General features: G+C 30.1%; 4 protein-coding genes across 4 annotated transcripts; 3 read left to right on the top strand and 1 right to left on the bottom strand.

Annotated features, from left to right (window-relative positions):
• Positions 1 to 757: 757 nt before the first annotated feature.
• LOC146539474 (pancreatic triacylglycerol lipase-like) lies at positions 758 to 2,615 on the top strand. Its single transcript, XM_085208214.1, has 5 exons — positions 758 to 937; positions 1,156 to 1,304; positions 1,543 to 1,788; positions 2,038 to 2,374; positions 2,553 to 2,615. The coding sequence occupies exons 1-5, from the start codon at positions 843 to 845 to the stop codon at positions 2,596 to 2,598; spliced, it is 873 nt and encodes a 290-aa protein (XP_085064340.1). The 5' UTR covers positions 758 to 842; the 3' UTR covers positions 2,599 to 2,615.
• Positions 2,616 to 6,311: 3,696 nt separating this feature from the next.
• On the top strand, positions 6,312 to 8,791 carry LOC146539473 (pancreatic triacylglycerol lipase-like). Its single transcript, XM_085208228.1, has 6 exons — positions 6,312 to 6,415; positions 6,703 to 6,880; positions 7,293 to 7,441; positions 7,856 to 8,101; positions 8,279 to 8,624; positions 8,717 to 8,791. Exons 1-6 carry the CDS (start codon positions 6,385 to 6,387, stop codon positions 8,760 to 8,762), a joined length of 996 nt encoding a protein of 331 aa, XP_085064354.1. The 5' UTR covers positions 6,312 to 6,384; the 3' UTR covers positions 8,763 to 8,791.
• Positions 8,792 to 12,329: 3,538 nt separating this feature from the next.
• On the top strand, positions 12,330 to 16,116 carry LOC146539472 (pancreatic triacylglycerol lipase-like). The gene is made up of 6 exons (XM_085208229.1): positions 12,330 to 12,466; positions 12,843 to 13,020; positions 13,317 to 13,465; positions 13,929 to 14,174; positions 14,326 to 14,668; positions 15,010 to 16,116. Exons 1-6 carry the CDS (start codon positions 12,436 to 12,438, stop codon positions 15,053 to 15,055), a joined length of 993 nt encoding a protein of 330 aa, XP_085064355.1. The 5' UTR covers positions 12,330 to 12,435; the 3' UTR covers positions 15,056 to 16,116.
• A 154-nt stretch (positions 16,117 to 16,270) lies between these two features.
• LOC146539471 (odorant receptor 85b-like) lies at positions 16,271 to 18,682 on the bottom strand. The gene is made up of 7 exons (XM_085208227.1): positions 18,121 to 18,682; positions 17,796 to 17,961; positions 17,126 to 17,222; positions 16,841 to 16,942; positions 16,673 to 16,761; positions 16,512 to 16,578; positions 16,271 to 16,366 (listed from the first exon to the last, which is right to left on the bottom strand). Exons 1-7 carry the CDS (start codon positions 18,680 to 18,682, stop codon positions 16,271 to 16,273), a joined length of 1,179 nt encoding a protein of 392 aa, XP_085064353.1.
• Between the last annotated feature and the right edge of the window lie 2,572 nt (positions 18,683 to 21,254).

Below are 21,254 nucleotides of genomic sequence, written 5' to 3'. Positions count from 1 at the left end.
AAAATCTATCAACAGTTAAGACTGTAAATTCCGTGTGAGGCAGTTATGAATAGACATCAATAATGTAAACGTATACTATTACAAAAATACTACTAAACGTTATCGATCTGTTGCTTTTCATTCCAAAAATATATGTACTTGAACGATAAAGGGATATTTCTTGATCTATTTTACGCAATTATCTATATTCATAATAAACCTTAAAACCTTAAGACAAAAAATCTTACTGTCCGCGCAGTAGTTTTTATTTTCATCGCGAACAGACAGACAGACGCGGTGGACGTCTTTCTTTTATAATATTTATAGAAATGCTTAAAATTTGAAGGTGTTTGCAGTTAACATACTATACCTTGCAGTTCATGGGATTTTTAATACAAAAAATTATGCTACAATTTATCGATTGACGCCATTCAAAATAATTTTGTTAATGTAAAAAGATTTCGGATATGCAAATATTACAAGAATAACAAAATTTGATTGCATATCAAAGATAATTATAATTTATGGATATCCTAAATGAATAATATGTCAAATTTATCAACAAGAAAGATTTAGATACTAGTTAGTATAAATAATTCATTGTAGTAGTAAAAAGTCATATTCATCAGTAAATTGGAAAACATGAAGTGTATCTGGTGTTTACTCGCCGCAGGTAGAATTGTTTTTTCTATAAAAAATATTATTTAACCTTATATTATTATTTAATGTAATATTGTGCTAGTAAACATCGTAGATAATAAGACATATTAATATTTGTAGTATATGCAGTTCAGGCACTGCCCTTGTATAATGAAACAAAAAATTATCCACGTTTCATCGATTTTCCTGGTGGTGATGACGTTATGCATCGAATTGACTTAGAAGAACAACCCGATAACAATGTTTTAGAAGAAGTCAATAGAAATCCTGCTAACAATCAATATCTTCTTTACACAAGGTAATTGTTTAACAAGTTTTAATCTATTTATTACTGGTTGTGATGCTTCTTAATACATTAATAGATTAAAGATTTTAAATGTACTATCTGACTCCTATTAACACTAGCAACTGTTAAGTTTTATTAAAGCGTTAACGTTTATACTTTCAGCATTTTAAACACATTCCTTTTGCTGACTAGCTGTAATGATATTAATATATGTGTTAATATTTTTACAGGACAAATCCATTAAGGTCTCAATCATTGATAATAAATAATGTAAACAGTATTACATTGTCAAATTTTAATGCAAGGGTCCCTACAGTTGTCGTCGTTCATGGATGGCTCAGTAACCAAAACACTAACATTAACCCTGTTATCAGGGATGGTAAAGCTTACTTTTATTCTTTTTGCTTAGAAATTCAAATACAAAAAAAAAACTGCTTCACGCTGTATCCCGCACACAGCAGGATAGGCAGAGGGAACCTAATAAGACACTCCGTTCCCCACTTTCTGCCAAATTACAAATGATCTACATATAAATAATTTTCATTTCATTTATTCTATAATTGCACTACTGCAACGCATTTTACACAGAATGTGCACGTTTAACTTTTTAATTACAGCTTATCTTCGTAAGAGTGACATAAATGTAATTGTAATAGATTGGAGGAGATTAGCTCTTTCTACATATCCTACGGCTGTATCTGGAGTTCCTGCAGTTGGGCGTGGTTTGGGACAATTTCTTGCTTTCCTCAACAGAGTCACGGGGGCACCATTTACTAGTATGCATCTCGTAGGGTTCAGTCTAGGTGCTCATGTGGTTGGGAACGCTGGAAGACAACTCGGAGGCAGAGTCGCTCGAGTTACAGGTTCGATTTAATGTTTTAGCCAAATTCTTGTCACTCATTGAATTGCATATTGCTAATGTTTGTATTTACTAAATAAAAAAACAAATTCTACTTGACGTCATTTATCTTTGCATAATATCAATGCTTTATATCATTTGCAACCGTTCAATATTAATTAAGCGATAAGAATTAATTTCAAGTACTTCATAACAACATAACAGTGTTTTTTTTTTATTTTTTATTATCTTTAATTTTTCACTTAATTTTTAGGTTTAGATCCTGCTGGGCCACTGTGGGTAGGTAATTCTAACCGCCTTCGGGCTAGTGATGGTGTATATGTTGAAGCTATTCACACAGACGGTGGCTATATTGGCCTTGGTATAGGATATGCTATAGCTAATGCTGATTTCTTTCCTAATGGTGGTATTTCCCAGCCAGGATGTGTTACTAACTTATGCAACCATAATAGGGCTTGGGAGCTGTTTGCTGCAACCGTAAGCTACAACCATCTTGCAGGCAGACGATGCAGTACTATGTTGGAAGTATCCCTAAATACCTGCAGAGGCTCCAGCTTTAACATGGGAAATGATAATTTAAATAAGAGTGGGTAAGTAATTCTCTAACAGTATGTATTATTATTTTTTTATTTTCGTTGTATTTTTGACAAGTACCTTACCTTAAAATCATACCTTATAATTCGTTTTAAAAATCTAACAAATGAGAATCTAATTTTCTATATATTATGTTTAACAATAATAATTAAACAACATAATTTTTGATTTCAGAAATGGAATATTTAGACTAAACACTAACCGCAGATATCCCTATTAGATAAGTAATAAGCACGGTTTAGTTTAATAAAGTTTAGAAAATGTAGTGATTATACATATTTAAATCTAATTTGTTTTATTTGCTTTTATATTTATCGTCCATTCCTACTAAGATACGTCATTTTCCTACTTTTCGTCGGATTCTAGAGGTATTGCTGCTCTTCGCCTCGTTACCAGAGCGAAGGAATAAAAAAAATATATATTTAATTTTCTCCAGTGGGGAACGATCCCTCCCTGTCGCGTTTTCTCGCTTGTGAAATCTCGAAATTATAGAACCTTTTTAATTATTTTGGTTTAATAAAATCAAAGTATGTTTTCTATCATCTAAAATTATTTTTTACTTTTTTGTTCGTTGTTTGAAGTCAGTTTTTTTTGTTAATTAATATTTAAACTTTTTCGATATTATATTATATTGTTTTATTAATACAAATATAATACACAACAAATATTATATATATATATATATATATATATATATATATATATAATAATATATTACTAAAAAAAAACAAATACATATTTTTCGCCACGTTAGAAAAACAAGACCTTACCGCCAGGAGCCAGCGCAACCGCTACTCGCGTCACCTGCAACATTGATTTCATCTGTATTAAATACCCAACGCAACTTCCTTATCGTTTAGAAAATAAATTAAATTCGGAAGTGTGTAATTAATTATTTAATGATAAAAATGTTTTTCTTGTGTCAAATCTAGATGATAATGATTTTAATTAGAAGATCGTATTATGGTCGATTACCGTTAACATTTTATGTAATGGGATATATACAGGACTAGCGGACGCGGCTACGCCTGCTTGAAATATAAAAATATAATTTCTATACAAATATAATTTCAATCTAGATGAAATGCTAAAAGTGACTATTATATTTATTTTCATAAGGATGAATATCAAAATGACGCGGTAACGAACGCGGTCGCGTAGCGACGACGGTTGTTATTAACATGGCAGAATAAATTGCATGTCAAATTAGAAAGTATTTTAATTTATTAGTATATATGTGTAATGTAATATTATATAGCCTATAGCATTTCTGAAGAATGCAGCTTTCATACAAAACAAAAACAATGTAAATCGGTTCAAACAAACAAACAAACAAACTCTTCCGCTTTATTATATTAGTATAGATGTGCTCTGAAAGTTTCATAGGCGCAGCTCAATGAAAAAATGTTAATAATATACTTCAATCACGAGACAGTAAAAAAGTTTTATTCTTATTTCGAGAATTGACTACATTTAAATCGATTTTTTACCATATTTACATAAGTGTTTGCACGTTTTACCAGTCTAATAAAACCAGATAATATTTACTAAGTACAAATATTGTAAGCTATTTCAGCACAGGCCTGAAATTGGCTAATGCACTTGGGTGGTGATTAATATTAACTTTCACATACTGTTGTATTTTTTTTTAATAAAACTAACCGATAGTTGCAAGTTGCTCTGGCTATTTGTCATTTAAAGTACGATATGAAAGCCTTGGAACAAACGAGGCTGTTACGGCTTTCGTCTTCAGATCATTAGTCGTCATTGCCGCGGCTAAAATTTAATATTCCTCGCACTTACGAATGGCGAATTGCTCGTCTTCAATACTAGGAATCAAGGCCACCAATTGACAATACAGAGCGGGCAAAGCTAGCTACCCGCAGAACCATATCAACTGAAAAGATTTTCCCAGTTACATGGATTTATCACAATGTATAAAATCTTCATAAGTACGATGGCAGCAGCTAAGGAACTCCAAGATATGATGTCAGAACATATAAGGAATTTGGTTAAGGGTAAAATTTGGATCATTGTTGGTAAACGGAACAAGAGGAGAATCCGACAAGTGTAGGCGCTTGATAGTCGTTGAAGAGTTGATGAACCACTTTGGAGCGATAGTGACACCGAATTCTAGAGCAGAAGCAAAGAAATGAATATTCTTCATCGAGTATTTCAGCGAGATATTTCAGCGAAGATTTTTCATTGAGTGGGGATCGAACCCACAACCAGTCACGTTTACAGTTACACTTTGTGTCACTGCGCCACGTCTGGCCTCATATATATTAGAACATTGTGGTCAAGGCCATACTGCTCATACTGAAAATCCACATTTAAAGTATATAGTAGGCATGGCATTGTATTTTTAACTAGGTTCATATTTTTTCCTTTAAAGCCCTCAAAACCATAAAAATAAATGTAGATAACAGTTAAAACAACAAAAAAAAAGAACATATGTATTCTATTTTTATCTGTTGAAAATATTAATTAATCTTAATTAATGATTTACCTATTTATCTTAGCTGAGGAGCGTAATTGCTGAAGAGATAATATTGATTAATATCGTCTGTACGTGAAAGATATATAAGAAACAATGTTATTGGGGGCCTTTATCAATGTAATGTAACCCATAACAATGATTTTTAAAATGTTTGTCTGTTTGTCACGCTAATCTCAGAAAAGGCTCAATAAGCAGCAGTTTTCACTATTGGATTCTGGCAAGTTTCCGTTAACATTTACTATTTGTTTTATTATAATCAGTTCATAAATAAACGAGATATTACAATACAAATTAAGGAACCAAGAAAAGAAAAAAATTAAAGATATTTCATCGAAAACAATTGTTACAAAATCTAAAACAAATATAAAATTACATTCCAAAATTTAAAATATCAGTAAAAAAAGTTCTGACAAGTAAAGCTTATTGCACTGTTCAAGAATATTTAGAGGACAAACATGTATGGAATTAATGTCTATCGAATGTAATGCAGGATAGCTGAAAGCTAATGTAATAGATTGTACTATTGACTTTGAAAAGAGCAACTGTTGAGTTTCTTGCCGGCTCTTCTCAGCAGAACTGTTTCCGAACCGGTGGTAGCTTTTTGTTCATATGTTCATTCGACGATTCAAAAGTGCTTATAATAAGTTTATTTGAATAAAGAATATTTTGAATTTGAATTTCGAATTTGAATTACAAATTTATATTTATTTTGTACTTCGTTTCATATAAAATAAGTGCATATGCTCGCAAACCTAAGTTTGTTTACTTTGCTCGCTGCGTCATCAAAATCGTATTTCTCGTAAACCTACAATCAAGAAATTGGTAAGAAAGCCTCGGTGAGCGAGTGCGTTTTCAGTTTGGCCGTTTTTTTCTTAAATACAGTTAAATAAATATTACCGCTAGTATTTAAATACAATTATAATAATTACGTCTAAGTAATTTTATATATTTCCAAAATAACACTAATTTACTTTGATTTCCTCAATCAGTACTACAGTGGGTACTCGGCTTACTTTTCCACCCGAAGCAAAAACACAACGACAACAAGCAAAATCGAACGTATAACGGAGTATCTCATACCAGTCATTATTTGTCTACTCTGCTATAGGTACAGGATAAAACAAAAAATCTATATCCATGTATGTTAGTTCACCAGATCTGACATTCACAAAAAAATATTTACTGATTAATAGAGGAATACAGATTCATTTGACTTTGTGCAAGAGCGAATAAATGAAAATATTAATAAATATATATGAATGCTAAATGACTTCATTCCGAATGGGGATTGAATTCACAACCGTCGCGTTACGGCCATGCCTTTGTACCCCTGCACCACAACGACTCATTCAATATTAATAAATGTGCGTAAACCACAAACAAATCCGTAATATTGAAAAAGTACAGTATTATCAATTACTATCTATGTATATATAGATATCATATAAATGAAAGTATATAAGCAACTTAGAAGCTTAGTAGCATAGCTGATTCTACATCTAGAAGATGAAGTCGACATTGTTGATACTTCTTGCAGGTGAATTATTATTATTTTTTGGCCGATTTATAATTTTACTTTATTAAATCTTAAAATTCATCAATGCGTTTTACTAATGGACAAAAAAGTTAATAAAAAATAAGTAATTAATATTTTTTGTTTGCTTTTTTATTTGATTAATTTTTATGTTTAATAATAATTCTTTGTTATTTGGTTATTTTGTTATTTAATAAATAATATATCTATCTAGCGATAAAATGTTGTATTTAAAATTGTAAACTAAATATAGTTTCATATATTATTTATATAACTTATATATTTTTTAGTGCAAGCCGCACTTGCAGTACCAGTGAAAAATGTTGAAGGAGACTATCCACGTTTCGTCCAAATGATCGACGATGAGGGTGCATTGCAAATGGTAGATTTAGAAGAACAGCCTGACATGAACGCTATTGATGACTATATGAGAAATCCTAACAACAATCAATATTTCTTATTTACTAGGTAATTAAGTAAATCAAATTATTTTTTTGATATAATATTTATTTTTGATTAAAAATAATTTAATTACTTATTCAAAATTCAATTGAAACGAAGTTTTTGGTAAACAATAAATTAGAAATGTCGTGCCCCAGGGTCAGGGGGTGTGACTGTAACGTGACAATTGTGGGTTCGATCCCTACTCGAGGGACTGAATTATTATTTATTAATATTTTAAGACAAAAACCTAGCGTTCAGTTATGCCACTCAATACGCAATGCTTCGAAAAATACGGTGGAATGTTGGGAACGGAATGTCTTAACATTAGGTTCCCTCTACCTATCATTTTTTATTATTAATAAATATAAAAAAATAAAATATAGAACACTTATGTTCATGTATCTTATAATAGAACCTAATCATTTCTATTTTTTAGACGAAATCCAACATCTTCCCAGACGCTCCAAATAAACAACGCAAATAGCATTTCCTCATCCAATTTCAATGGCAGACGTCAAACTGTTGTTATTGTTCACGGATGGCGCAGTAATCGGAATAGCAACATAAATGGTCAAATCAGGGACGGTAAAAAAATTAAGCATCTTTATATAATAAATAATAAAGCGACTCAATTAGCATAATTTAAAAAGAAATGTTTGTTTGAGTAGAATGGTTCAATTAAACAATTTTTTTGGCCTCGTCGAGATAACTAGAACCTAGACAGAATAGTTTTCGCCATTCAGAGAAAAATATTCTTATTGCTTTCAAGAATATTTAAAATTTATTTAAAGTAAATATAAATGGGAATACATTTAGTATTTATATTTAATCGATGTTAAGGAAATATTAAAACTATCTAGCTTATCTGAACTATCTAGCTTATCTAAGATTAATATAATTGTGTAAATATGTGTGACTTTTACGCGAAATTACTAACAGATTTTGTTTTCAATGTTTAATTTGAAATATTCATATTAAATCTTACAATATATTTTCCAGTATATCTTAGAAGAAATGACGTGAACGTGATTGTTATGGATTGGAGTGGATTGGCTGGATCTTTATACAATACAGCAGCAAGTGGAGCCCCAGCAGTTGGACGAGGCTTAGGACAATTCCTTGCCTTTTTAAACAGAGTTTCTGGAGCAGCCTATAACAATATGCATCTTATTGGATTTAGCTTAGGTGCTCACATTGTGGGTAACGCTGGTAGAGAAGTCGGTGGCAGAATTACCCGAATCACTGGTTAGTTAAATTATAATAAATTCAAATATAATATTCAACCTGTATCTACTTTTTTTTAATTGTACTATTACGTAGGTAGTCTAGCTTAATTAAATCATATTACATGAAACCTCTAAAGCTGTTGTAATATTTTAACCAATTTCTTTTGATATAACAATTCATGAATATATTTTCCAGGCTTAGATCCCGCTGGACCTAATTGGCAATCAAATTCAAATCGCCTTGGGCCTAACGATGGAGTGTATGTTGAGGCAATCCACACTAATGGTGGTAACCTTCCAAATCTTGGAATCGGCATGGCTATAGCTAATGCAGATTTCTTCCCAAATGGCGGTCGAACTCAACCTGGCTGTGGAACGCTTGATGTATCATGCTCTCACGAACGTGCATGGCAACTGTATGTTGCGACTGTTACCTATAATCGATTAGTAGGTAGACGGTGTAATAATATGAATGAAGTCAACAATAACAGTTGCAATGGAGCTAATTTGAATATGGGCAATGACAATTTGAACAAAAGAGGGTAAGTTGATAAATTATTCTATTAATTTATGTAAATTTGTGAAAAATATTATTGTCGTTTTAAATTTAATTTTTAATTTTCCTTATTTACAGTAATGGCATATACCGAGTCAACACAGGAAGCAGCTATCCATTTTAAACATCAATGCTAATAAAATATTTCATTTATTTCTAATCTTTTATTACTTATTACAAATATTTGCTGTAGTAATAATTTAAGAAACTAATAATCAATTGATATTTAATGTGTTGTATCTATTAATTCTAGATATCATTTAAAATGTTGATAATACACAGTTTCCTGTGAAGATTAGACAAATATCTTTATTTTACAATCGAAGTCAATTTAATCACATGTCATTTACTCATCAATTAAAAAAATACGATTTCATATAAGTAATTTTTATTCTACGTTTTTACTAAAGGTTTTTAATAATAACGAGATAGCATTTCAAATCTTTATATTCGAAAATACGAAATAGGTTTCATATTTATATTTAGTTTATTTATTCCTAAATAATAAAAAAAATAAAACAGAACAGCTATTCATTTTAAATAAATTATAAAAAATATTTCTTTTTTTATTTTTGTTCCAATTTATCGAATTTATACTTGTGTTAGGATAATATTAATGGTAATTTTAATTTTATGCTTAAATAATCAATAATTTTTTTAAAAGATCTAATTTCTTTAGTTTCTGTAGAAATAAGGAACGTTATTAAGCAGTGAAGATTTTATATTATATTCATTTCTATGCTCGACCTACTTTAATTTTTTAAATTTAAAAATTCTCAGTATAAAGTAAACTCGTTGAGGTCGTTCTAGTTTTTTTTGGCCCTTTGAATGTAGTAAACAGAATAACTGTTCGGTACTGCACGTTTCTGTATAGACAGAGATAGAATAGTTGGATGGACGCAAGGATGACAAATATTTTTTTTATGTTTTTGATTATTTATAACATTTTTTTAATAATTTTTCATTAAAAATCACTGACTTTCAAATTTAATAGTAATTCACTAACTAAAATAAACGGTAACCATTTTCATAGTATTATTAATAATTTAATTTAACTTTTCCTAAAACATATAACCTACATACAATAAATGGTTCTATATGATCGTCTCTTGTGAGATAAGTATTACAATGTCTAAAGGAGGATTTTCTTCGTCAAATGTGACCTCTTTGTCCCTACATGCGCGGCTTTTCATTGTTTTCATCAAAGGTACTTCTAGCTACAGATAAATAGTACGGACGCTGTGATACTCGTTCTTTACTCTCGTTTTAATATTTCGTACATAAATTCTTTCCTTTTTTCGCACACTTCTACAAACCATTTGTACCTGATGCAGTAATGGTGGTATTTCTTCTGGTGGTGGTGTTCTACTTTGAGACTGATCTGAAAGTCCAACCGTAGGACATCTCGTATAGTTACAAAGACAGCTTTTTTATTTATGACATCTTTAAATATATTATTAATTATATGCACATCTACGATAAGCTTATTGCAATAAAATAATACATTTATACATATTTTTGCACAAAAATCATCGATCCCAAACGTGCCCAATGCGCATTTTTTAAAACATTTGTAAAAGACTAAAGAATAGGACTAGTAAGAAACGTTCATGTAATTCTTTTAAGGTAAAGAAGAAACTGTCCTAAGCAACGATCTACTACAGAAACTGTTTCTAGATACTGCTGAAAGATTTGTGGAAAGGGCTAATCTCTTCCAATCTATTTCCATTACGTAACGTTACTTGTACGAAGATAAGCTGTAATTTTAAAGTTATATGTGCTGCTGTTAATTATGTATACTTACACATTATTACGCAATATTCCAGTTCGTCGTAGTAATGCAATTTTATAATACACTAGTGGACCCGGACGCGGCAACGCCTGCTTCAACTATAAGAATATTTATTAAATATATTCATGAAATTATTTTCAATTCTCAATAGAATTAGTAAGAAAATATAAGCTCAAATAATCAAAAAGAATAATAAGTAGATACACATTATTAGAAAAAAATATCTGAGTTATTGAAATGAACTAACAAAAGGATTAAAAGTAACTAAAGGATAGGTATTCTTAATATTAGAAAAAATACCTAAAGTTTTCCGTACGTGCGTACATAGATATCGACTCTACGAAATAACTAAACATTTCTCTCTATTAAGTAGGATAATTTAAGCGGGCAATATCAAATAAAATAAGAAGAGAATCAAAGTGTATTTTAAATTAATTATAAACAACAAATAAAGTTCGAAAATCAGTCATCTGCCCGTTCGCGTCGGTCATACTGTGCCGCCCGCTAGGTGGCTAGGTCATTTGGAATCAATGACATTTCCTTAATTATTTATTAGTATGTTATCCAGTAAACTATAATTTCAATCTAGATAAAATGCTAAAAGTGACTATTATATTTATTTTCATAAGGATGAATAAACAAACGTCGCGGTAGCGGTCGCGTAGCATTATGAACATGGCAGAATAAATTGCATGTCAAATTAGCATGTACTTTAAAATATATTAGTATATATGTGTAATGTAATGTTATATAGCCTATAGCACTTCTGAAGAATGCAGCTTTCATATAAAACAAAAACAATGAAAATCGGACCAGTAGATCCAGAGATCTTAGCGTTCAAACAAACAAACAAACAAACAAACTCTTCCGCTTTATTATATTAGTATAGATCAATTAAAAGTACAGCCTAAATAAACTTATAATAACCCTAATAATAGGGTTAATATTACTTTTTCTTCTATTGAACTATCTTTGAACGATGAGAATTATAGGGGAAATCTTACATTAAAATTTCACCATGTAATACTGATTGCATTATTTACTATCAATGATATTTATATTTCATCTTGTTCGAAACGCTGGAAAAGAACTTGAGAACAGAGTCACTAGAGTAACAGGTTCGTCCTATTGTTTGCAGCCTGATTAATAACACTTAGTGAATTGCACTTGGTAAATGTTTCTATTTCCTGATATAATTATAGATCCTATGGAAGTTACTTATCTTTGCATAATATCAATGTTGTATATCATTTAAAACCACTCAATATTAATTAAGAGATAAGAAATGTATTGCAAGTAGGTACTGTACGATTAAGTACTTACTGTACGACAACTTAACACTTAACCTTTATCGGGAAGTGCACTTGTCTCTTCCTGTATTAAGGGTGATATAAACATTTGTCCAATTCTAGCAAAATTACATATATGTGAAATTAAGTTAATACTAACAGTTTCACTTACATGGCGATAACAATTATAATATGAAACCAAATCCCTCCTGAATTTGTTATTCTCTTATTGAGATATTTCAAGCACTACGTGGCTACTTGAGAGGGTACCAACTTTAATTCGAGAATCCTAAATCTTGAAATCTGGGTCTATTCATACAAATAATAATTTATTTTAGTTCTTTAGTTTAGTTTTAATTTAGTATTATATGGGTTCAGGCGAAATAGTAACGCAGTGAGTAAGTATCTCCTTACTGTTAACGTGATGTTTGTAGGCTGGATCTCCACTAATTTAGTTTGATTTTCCCATTGTAGTAAAAACCGCGGCGTTATATTACGCTACTCTCCTCGATTGGAGACATAACAAGTAATTTCTCACAGCACCAAGCACTCTCTGTCCACAATATTAAAAAACATGCGTAAACCATAAATAAAGTACTAGTATTGGATAATACAAAATTATCAATTACTATCTACATACTAGTTAATATGAATTCTAGTATAAAAGTAAGTTTAAGTATAGATGCTAGTAATAAAGGTACTCAAACATCTGAAAGATGAAGTCAGTATTTTTGCTTGTTCTTGCAGGTGAGTTTTTTCTTTAGAAAATATTAATAAAATACATATATATCTATATAAATTAGTATATTTTTTTGTGAGAAATGTTATAAGTTTTACTTTTTGTTTATTAATAAAACATTATAGTCTCTTGCACTTAATTTTATATACTAGAATATGATGTTCAAGGTGCATGGACATGGCGCTGGCGGCGAAACTCAACGCTGTGCTTTTGGTTTATTACCAAAGCGAAGTAATGAAAATATTTCAGTACCCCGGGTGAAAATCGAACCCACGACTGTCGTGTTTACAGTCGTACTCCTGCACCACGAGGGCCTTATCAATATCATATCATATATTATGTTATATAAATTGTGTATTTATATTAATTATGTATTTTTCTTAGTGCAAGCCGCACTTGCGATGCCAGCGGGAAGTTTTGAAGAAGACTACCCACGCTTTATCCAAATGCCCGACGATGACGGTGAATTGCTAATGGTAGATTTAGAAGAACAGCCTGATTTGGAAGCTATTGAAGAATACATGAGAAATCCTAACAACAATCACTATGTCTTATTCACAAGGTAATTATCTAATGATTAAGAAATATTGATTATATTATAAGAAATTTGTCAAATTATGAGTTTGAAATATTTATTAGCTGTACCTAATATATTAATAATTAGACGCAAACTTTTGCCTTGCTGCCAGAGGGAAGAAATGAACATATTAATAAATTATAATTCATTCCGTCACGTGGAGATTGAACCTGCAACCGTATCCCTGCTGGTATTTCAAATAGCAATCAAACTTTTATTTATATATATTTATTTTACCATACCTATACTTTTATTTTACCTTAATAATTTATATGTTTTAGAAAAAATCCAACATCTTCTCAGATTCTCCAGATAAACAATGCAAATAGTATTTCCTCGTCCAATTTTGATAGCAAAAGTCAAACTGTTGTTATTGTACACGGATGGCACGGTAATAAGGATAGCAACATAAATGGAGAACTCAGGAATGGTAAAAAAATAAGCATCTTTATGATATATATAATGACTCAACCAGCATAATTTAAAAAAAGATGGATCAGGTCTGATGTTTCAATAGAATAGTTGAACTAATAGGATTTTGTGGTCTCGTAGAAAAAACTAGAATCTAGGCAAAATTAAAATTTATTCTATAGCTATTTAGAGTAAAATATTAGTATTCTTAACATTAATTACTCTCAAGAATTGTTTCTTATTTTTTTCATTATTTTCATTTATTTCATTATTTAAAATTTAATAAATATTTATTTAAACTAAATATTAACTGTAATGAAGTTAGTATATATATTTGATAGTAATTAAGGAAACTTTTGGATACATTGAAGATAAGTATAATATACCTAAACATATTATAAGTATATTATAAACATACGCAAATAATATTTAGACCAAATTGCTAGTAGACAAAATAATGCTTAATTTGCCAAATTTTTCAGCATATCTTAAAAAAAGTGACGTAAATGTGATTGTTCTGGATTGGAGTGGATTAGCTGGATCTACATACAATACTGCAGTGAAAGGAGCACCTGCAGTTGGACGTAGTTTAGGACAATTCCTTGCCTTCTTAAACAAAGTTTCTGGAGCAGCCTATAATAATATGCATATTATTGGACATAGTTTAGGCGCGCACATTGTAGGATGCGCTGGTAGAGAAGTTGGTGGCAGAATTGCTCGAGTCACTGGTGGGTAAAAGTATTTTTAAAATCTATTATAATATTTAGCCCATTTTTTTAATAGTGCTATTGGAAATGTATTTAAATTGAATCATTAAGCACGTTTAATCCCAAAGCTGTTTTTACTACGAGTAAATAATATAATAACTTATTTCATCAGGCTTAGACCCCGCTGGACCTAAATGGAAATCAAATTCAAATCGTCTTGGACGAAACGATGGAGTATATGTTGAGGCAATCCATACTAATGGTGGTAGCTTTCCAAAGCTTGGAATTGGTATGACTGTAGCTAAAGCTGATTTCTTTGCCAATGGGGGTAAATCTCAACCTGGTTGTGGAATAAGTATAACGTGTTCGCACACACGAGCATGGCAACTCTTTTCTTCAACTGTTACCTATAATCGATTGGTAGGAAAACGGTGTAATAATATGGACGATGTCGGATCAAACCGTTGTAACGGAGCTAGTTTAAATATGGGCAATGACAATTTGAATAAAAATGGGTAAGTGACGAAAAAGTATATTTTTTTTTATTTATGTAAATTGTAAAAGATATATATTTGAGGCCAGTCGTGGTCGTGGCACAGTGTGTGACTGTAAATATGGCTGGTTGTGGGTTCGATTCCTACTCGAGGAAATGAAATATTTATTTAAATTTATATTTCCATTTCTTCACTTGAGGTCGGCCGCTCAGCATGGCAGCAGCTCCAAAATTCGGCGGAAAGTGGGGATTGGAATATCTTAGCACTAGGTTCCCTCTGCCTAACCTAATCTCTGTGGGATACAGCGTGAAGCTGATTTATTTTTTATTTTCTATGCCGTAATGTTTTTTCTTTATTTACAGCAATGGCATATACCGGGTCAACACAGGAAGCAAGTATCCATTTTAAGCATCAATTTAAATAAAAATATTTTTTTTTCAATCTTATTTATTTATTATATACATTTACAAAAAATCCTTTTTTTTAATTGTGTTTTGTATCTATTAATAGACCATTGTTCCGGTCAAGATTAAACAAAGATGTCCATTTTACAAGTAACATCAATTTTTAAACGACTTCTCGTGCCTTACAAAAGACTCCTTACATATTATAACAAAAGCCTTGATGAGATAGGTTTTACAATATCTAAAGAAGGATTTTTCTATCTACAGATAAATGCTACGGACTATGTTATACTCGGTCTTTACTCTCGTGCAAAAATTCTAGCCCTTTCTTCGCACACTTTTACAAAGAATTTGTAGCTCATATAGTAACGGTAGCGTTTCGTAATTAAACACTGGATTGACCTAAAAACTATTTTACTTTGAGACTGCCTTGAAAGTCCATCCGTAGGATCGTGTTCAGCTATCTGTTGAGTCAGTGGTTGGGCCCTTTGCTTTTATGCTCTTCAAGTAAATGCTTGACCTATCTTTTTTTTTTTTTTACAAGTGACCTCATTCATTTTATTTTACATCTAGTATGTAGAGTAACGAAAATTCTTTTACTATATTTTGTGTATATAAAGTTAGTTACGAATGAAAACAGCAATGTTTCGAATATATGAAATTTAACATGTAATAGGCAAAAAAGTTTTTTTACTCTTATACTCCTAAAATAAAATTATTTCACATTACTTCTAAATTAATGATTCTATATTATTTTTATTATTATAATTAATTAATTTACAAATAAAGTATACGCTGAATCAAAACCTGAACGAATAAATAACCTGAAAATTAAACACAATGTGTGTGCTACAAAAGAAATATATTATCCCTATTTTTGCATTTCAGGTCCTTTGTTGCTTAAATAATTTTAATAAAAAGTTTTTTTTCGTATTTAAATCATCTTGCCTTAAATTAAGTAAAAAAAAAACATTGCACGCGTCCCAACGCCGACAGTTTTAGTTATATTTTGTCTAGGAATATATTTTAACATAACATTTTTAAGCTTATATTAGTTTAATTATTTTATTAAAAAGTTTTTGTTTTGTCTTCTAAATCAACTTGTGTCGAGCATCATTCATATTTAAAACCTAGTAGCCCCTGCAAGGCTTCGCCCGTTTCTTTTTAATTTAATATTGTTTGTATATCTATACTATTGTTATATTAAATTATTGTTAAATTATTGTGTCTTCGTTTCCATTGAAGCACCACTTTTATCTGGTGGTGTATACATTGTCTTCAAAATGGTAAAATACGACCACGATGTGCTTATTATCTGAAAACAGAAATAAAATGAAAATTTATGTTATTTAAGCTGTTGGAATTAGTCATAGATTATTTTTATTTATTCCCATTCTATACAATATCAATTAATTTTAATTTAATTGTTAATCTACCTTTTCCATTAAAATTAGACTTACCTTTGTAAAACTTTCATAGGATATGACAGAAAATTTGTAAGCAGTCAATTTTTGTGGTTTGTTTGACCTAAAAACAACTGAGTCAGTAAATAGCATGGCTTGAAGAAAATAACATTATTTGATAAAAGAAAAATGGTTATGATGTAAACAACTAATGTTACCTTAACATCAATAGCAAAATAGTTTTCTTTGATTTTTGATCCATGTCGTACCATTTACATAAAAACGCCGATTCTCCTACTTTACGGCTCTATAAATATAAAAAATATTATTTTGAAATGACGAAAAGAGAGAAAGGAGAAAGCGGAAAAAAAGCAATTTATCTTTACCTCCCTAATTAAATTTTCGCCGAACACACTGATCATTAAAATCTGAACGAGAACGGAGAGTAAAAACAATACAACACCAGGCACTTGAGACCACGGGCCCATCTGTTGAAATTAAATAATAAATATTCATGATTTGTAGACAATAAATTATTTTATATTAAAATCCATAAGTACATTTTTCTGTTTCGTCATGGATTTTATACTGCTTTAAAAACACTCACATACGCTTTTTTAAATAGTGAAAAGATATTTTATTATCATATTTTATAAATTATACAGCTTTACCGTTAAGTTGAAGCCCAAAGCGCATATTTCTATAGATCCGACAAGAACATTAAATAAATTAGGTGCTCGAAAAATCTCCTCTAAGTTTTGCGACAACCTGCAATGGGATGAAATAAGACCATCAGATAGGATGTCAGGAAGGCTGGATATCAAAAACCTTTATTGCTACCAAAAGTAAAAAATTAATAATATATTAAATTTTTATTAAATTATATTTAATTTATAGAAGATTCATACTGTATACAGGTAGGCTCATCTCATATAGAGATTTGAAATATTGAGTCTGGAGTTGCGGAACTCAACGCCGCGCGTAGTCATACCAAAGTAGAGAAATGAAAATAATTATTTTCTCCAATTATGTATCGAAGCCACAACCATCACAAAAAAACCGAAAAATACAGGTCTCTTTGATTCGATATTATATTTTTTATCTTCTAATTGTAGTTGGAGTAAATAACACTGTAAACACTGAATGAACACTCATAAAGTTTTGTTTGACTGACCTATGAGCCATAGGCTTATACGATTATAAATTATATACTGGGTTTTTCATTACCTTGAATTGGTCATTAGGAACTACAGTTCTAGGTTTTAACATGTAAATGTAGTGCAGGAGAGTATTAGTTTTTTTTTAATTTAATAAAAAATGATTCATGTCAAAAATACTAACTTTAGTATATACTGATGCCTTTTTACAATATCGCTTAATTGATATGAGGTATCCGCGTCTAAACCTTTTATTTCTTCGCTTAATAAGGAGAATTGTGCACAAATATGTGAAGTCATTATGTAATACAGTGCGTCGACAGTAGTGAAATATATAACGCATACGAAACCTGAAAATAAAAACAAGTTTTTTTAAACAGTTTCTCACCTTTCACGAAAGCTATAGTTATCTGATTCTAATATAAATTATTTTAGAAGGCAGTGCCAATATTGTAAAGATTTTTTTAAATTTTAACATGCAAAGTAAAATAAATAAATTTAATCCTCACCGCATGCTATTGAGTGAAGATAGACGATCAGCCACGAATACCAGTGGTTTGTAGAAAATGGTATCAGCATGGCGTAAGGCAAAATGTAAAATATAGTCCTTTTAGTATAATAATAATACGCTATTAATACTAGCGAAGAAAAGTTGTAAACACATATTAGAATTGCGTTCAGGATAAAGAAGTACTTGACCAGATACTTCAAAAATATAAAATCCTGCTTAATGAGTTCTTTTTTTGTTGAGTCACTCAAAGCTTTATTATAAAGTTCTCTGAGATGTTGAGTTAAGTCATAAATATTTTGCTTTTCCTTAGCAATAAATATGATTTTGAGAAGCGAGAGTGAGCCAATACACGTGCACGGTGCAAGTTGGGTAAGCTCTAAAAAATTTTCCACAGAAAATTTTGATACAAAAAACCCCGTTTCCTCCACCAAAACTATTACAATGTTAAATAGTATAATGAAATATGCTAATGTCACTCTAGATTGGTGGAAATTCAGGCCCACGAGCCAAAAATGTATGTTTATTTGTTTAAACATTTCTTCGAAATTCGGTATATCCATTATAAAAAAAGTATTACGTTACAAGTAATTACTTTTCGTCGTCGCGATGAAAATTAAACTGTGTTAAGTCGTCACAATCAAAGCTTTATTTATATAAACAAATAGTATGTAAGGGTTGCTAAAAGGTGAAAAATTATTATATTTTTTTAAAATACATATTTAGTATACAAAGAGAATTCTTTAGTTACATTATCGGATGTCGAAAATTATATACCTAGTATTGTTATTATGAGAACACCATTAATAATATTACATTTATTACTTGAAAACTAGAAATTATCGAATTTGGAATAATAAACTTATGAACGATAAAAAATTGAACCAGAAATTTACAGTAATAAGTATTAGAACGTTACCAGCGTATGGGTTCTAAAGAAAAAGAATCGCAGAAAACTTATCTCTTTATCTTTCAGAAAGAATAGATAGCTGCGCTCGCCAAAGTTGCATTTACAGAAATTCAAAAGAATTTTCTAACCACCGTTTTGTTGAAAATTCTGCGGAAAATGGTTTGGCTAAACTTTGTCGTCGAAAACTTGAAGCAAATATATTTGCTTCTAAAATCGTCTTTGTTTAAGAAAAAGGTAATAATTATTTTATAAGTTCCTAAAGTTCATTTCCAACAAATTTACCTGCCTGCTGTTGTTAATTCGTATAATGAAAATTATTTAATAAGAATATTAGAGTTTTTGTTGATATTTCATATTTCTCAAACATTGATTTACTTTTATTACAATAAAGGTTTCGAATATCTGATATTAAATATCCATAGACTTTCTTACTGTAATAACATTTAATAGTGGTATTAACCAATTAAATTATTACTTTTTTGTTTTCATATTGAGGTTACTTAATTAATTGCTTTAAATTGATATTGTTAAAAAATAGGCGATATCAACAAAAAAGTAGCTATTTGTGGACGATTGTGCTAGAATTTATGATATTTCTTTAAAGAAAAGAAAAAGATAAAGACATAAAAAATGACATAATATAATAATATCATGATAAAATTCAATTTACAAGACTAGGATACAATATAAACCAATCGATTGAAGAAATTTAAACTGTTCCTGTGTCCGCAGGTGGCTCGAACAAGTGGAATATAAGAAGATTCCGCGGGGGACCCCAGCTGCCGTATATCTTCTCTTGAATAATAACATTTATAAAGGTAAAATTTAGATATATTACATTTGCACAGCTTATATATTTTAGTTACTAGAGAAATATTAAATTTTACGAATTTGCTTCAGTAATATTAGAACTGTGATCTTTTTTGTTGCAATCATGACTTAAATTTGTTAAATTTGACTGTATCTCAGTAGGAACTTTCAGAAGATAATTTCAATTTCTAAATATATGAAAAGTAAAAGTAAAGCAAATTTGTATTTATTATATATTAATTATTTCTTAAGCTATACTTTTTGCACTTTTCGATACTCTTTTGAAAATAAATATCTTTGTTCTTTTCTTTATGGTTGCCTGTAAGAAATTGCTTTTAGTGATAAGGCCGCCATTGCACATCTATGTCTCTAAATTAACTGTATTTTTTACTTATTTTTTTCTGTCTGTGCAATAAAGAATTTAACTAAACTAAACATGGTTCACAATCTGTATTCTATAGTAGAAATATCTATAATACAAAATCATATTTATTTTACTTTAATAAATCCAGCTATAAGTGCATTAAGAACCTTTGAACTCTTTTATACTGCAGATGACGGCGCCCGCTTTCTCACAGTTAAGGCTTCAGATATCGTACTTCTGAATAAATATTCTCTTTCTCTTTGAATATTTTATTATGATATATCTTATATCGTATGTAATATATGAGAAAACGTAATCATTCGTAATGGATCCGACTTTCTATTGGTAAAGTATTTTGTGAGTTCATATTTTGGTCTAGGGTATATCTATTTATTTTTACAAATATCCATTATTTTTTTAATTATGTTATAATATTATGGCACCAGTGCAAAATTGGTATCATTCTATTTTTTTTATAGTTACAATACATATGTGTATAGAATCAAATTAAATCAACTTCACGCTGTATCCCGCACTCAGCAGCGTAGGCAGAGGGAACTTAGTGTTAATGGAAATAACAATATAATAAACGTAAATAAATATTTCACTTCCTCGAGTGGGGATCGAACCCACAACCGTCGCGTTACAGTCACACCTTTGGACCGCTGCGTCACGACGGACACATTTTTTTATAGTTACAGTACATATATATAAGAAGATAACATAATATAAGAAGGTACATAAGAAAGTAACAGACATTTAAAAAAAATTAGTACTTTGTCTCAAATAAGATTAAATTTCCTAACAACTAAAAATGCATAATATGCAAGGATGCCAGATTCAAGGGAATAGACATAGCGGTACGGATTTAATCGTCTGTATAAACATATGGATGTAGGTCCTAGTTCATATAAAATATGAGGCATAACTCTTCATAAGCTTTGCATGAACATATTTTTCGCGCACTAAGCTTGAATATTTTATCAATATTTTTATGAATTATTTTATTTCGATGGCAATTCTTAAGTCGTGAGTTTCATAGGACTATTAT

This window comes from Heliconius melpomene, chromosome 4 (genome assembly GCF_056956725.1).
Source record: "Heliconius melpomene rosina isolate 202511_hmr_F chromosome 4, ASM5695672v1, whole genome shotgun sequence".
NCBI lineage: Eukaryota > Metazoa > Arthropoda > Insecta > Lepidoptera > Nymphalidae > Heliconius > Heliconius melpomene.
This window is presented reverse-complemented; position numbering and strand designations above follow the sequence as displayed.

Coding starts and splice junctions, on each gene's coding strand:
- LOC146539474 (XM_085208214.1), top strand. CDS start 843: ATGCATCGAATTGACTTAGAAGAACAACCCGATAACAATGTTTTAGAA. Junction 1,789..2,037: donor CAGAGTCGCTCGAGTTACAG/GTTCGATTTAAT, acceptor CTTAATTTTTAG/GTTTAGATCCTGCTGGGCCA. Junction 2,375..2,552: donor GATAATTTAAATAAGAGTGG/GTAAGTAATTCT, acceptor TTTTGATTTCAG/AAATGGAATATTTAGACTAA.
- LOC146539473 (XM_085208228.1), top strand. CDS start 6,385: ATGAAGTCGACATTGTTGATACTTCTTGCAG. Junction 6,881..7,292: donor CAATATTTCTTATTTACTAG/GTAATTAAGTAA, acceptor TCTATTTTTTAG/ACGAAATCCAACATCTTCCC. Junction 8,625..8,716: donor GACAATTTGAACAAAAGAGG/GTAAGTTGATAA, acceptor CCTTATTTACAG/TAATGGCATATACCGAGTCA.
- LOC146539472 (XM_085208229.1), top strand. CDS start 12,436: ATGAAGTCAGTATTTTTGCTTGTTCTTGCAG. Junction 13,021..13,316: donor CACTATGTCTTATTCACAAG/GTAATTATCTAA, acceptor TATATGTTTTAG/AAAAAATCCAACATCTTCTC. Junction 13,466..13,928: donor AAATGGAGAACTCAGGAATG/GTAAAAAAATAA, acceptor CAAATTTTTCAG/CATATCTTAAAAAAAGTGAC.
- LOC146539471 (XM_085208227.1), bottom strand. CDS start 18,682: ATGGATATACCGAATTTCGAAGAAATGTTTAAACAAATAAACATACAT. Junction 17,962..18,120: donor TCTTCACTCAATAGCATGCG/GTGAGGATTAAA, acceptor TTTTATTTTCAG/GTTTCGTATGCGTTATATAT. Junction 17,223..17,795: donor AGGCATCAGTATATACTAAA/GTTAGTATTTTT, acceptor ATCCCATTGCAG/GTTGTCGCAAAACTTAGAGG.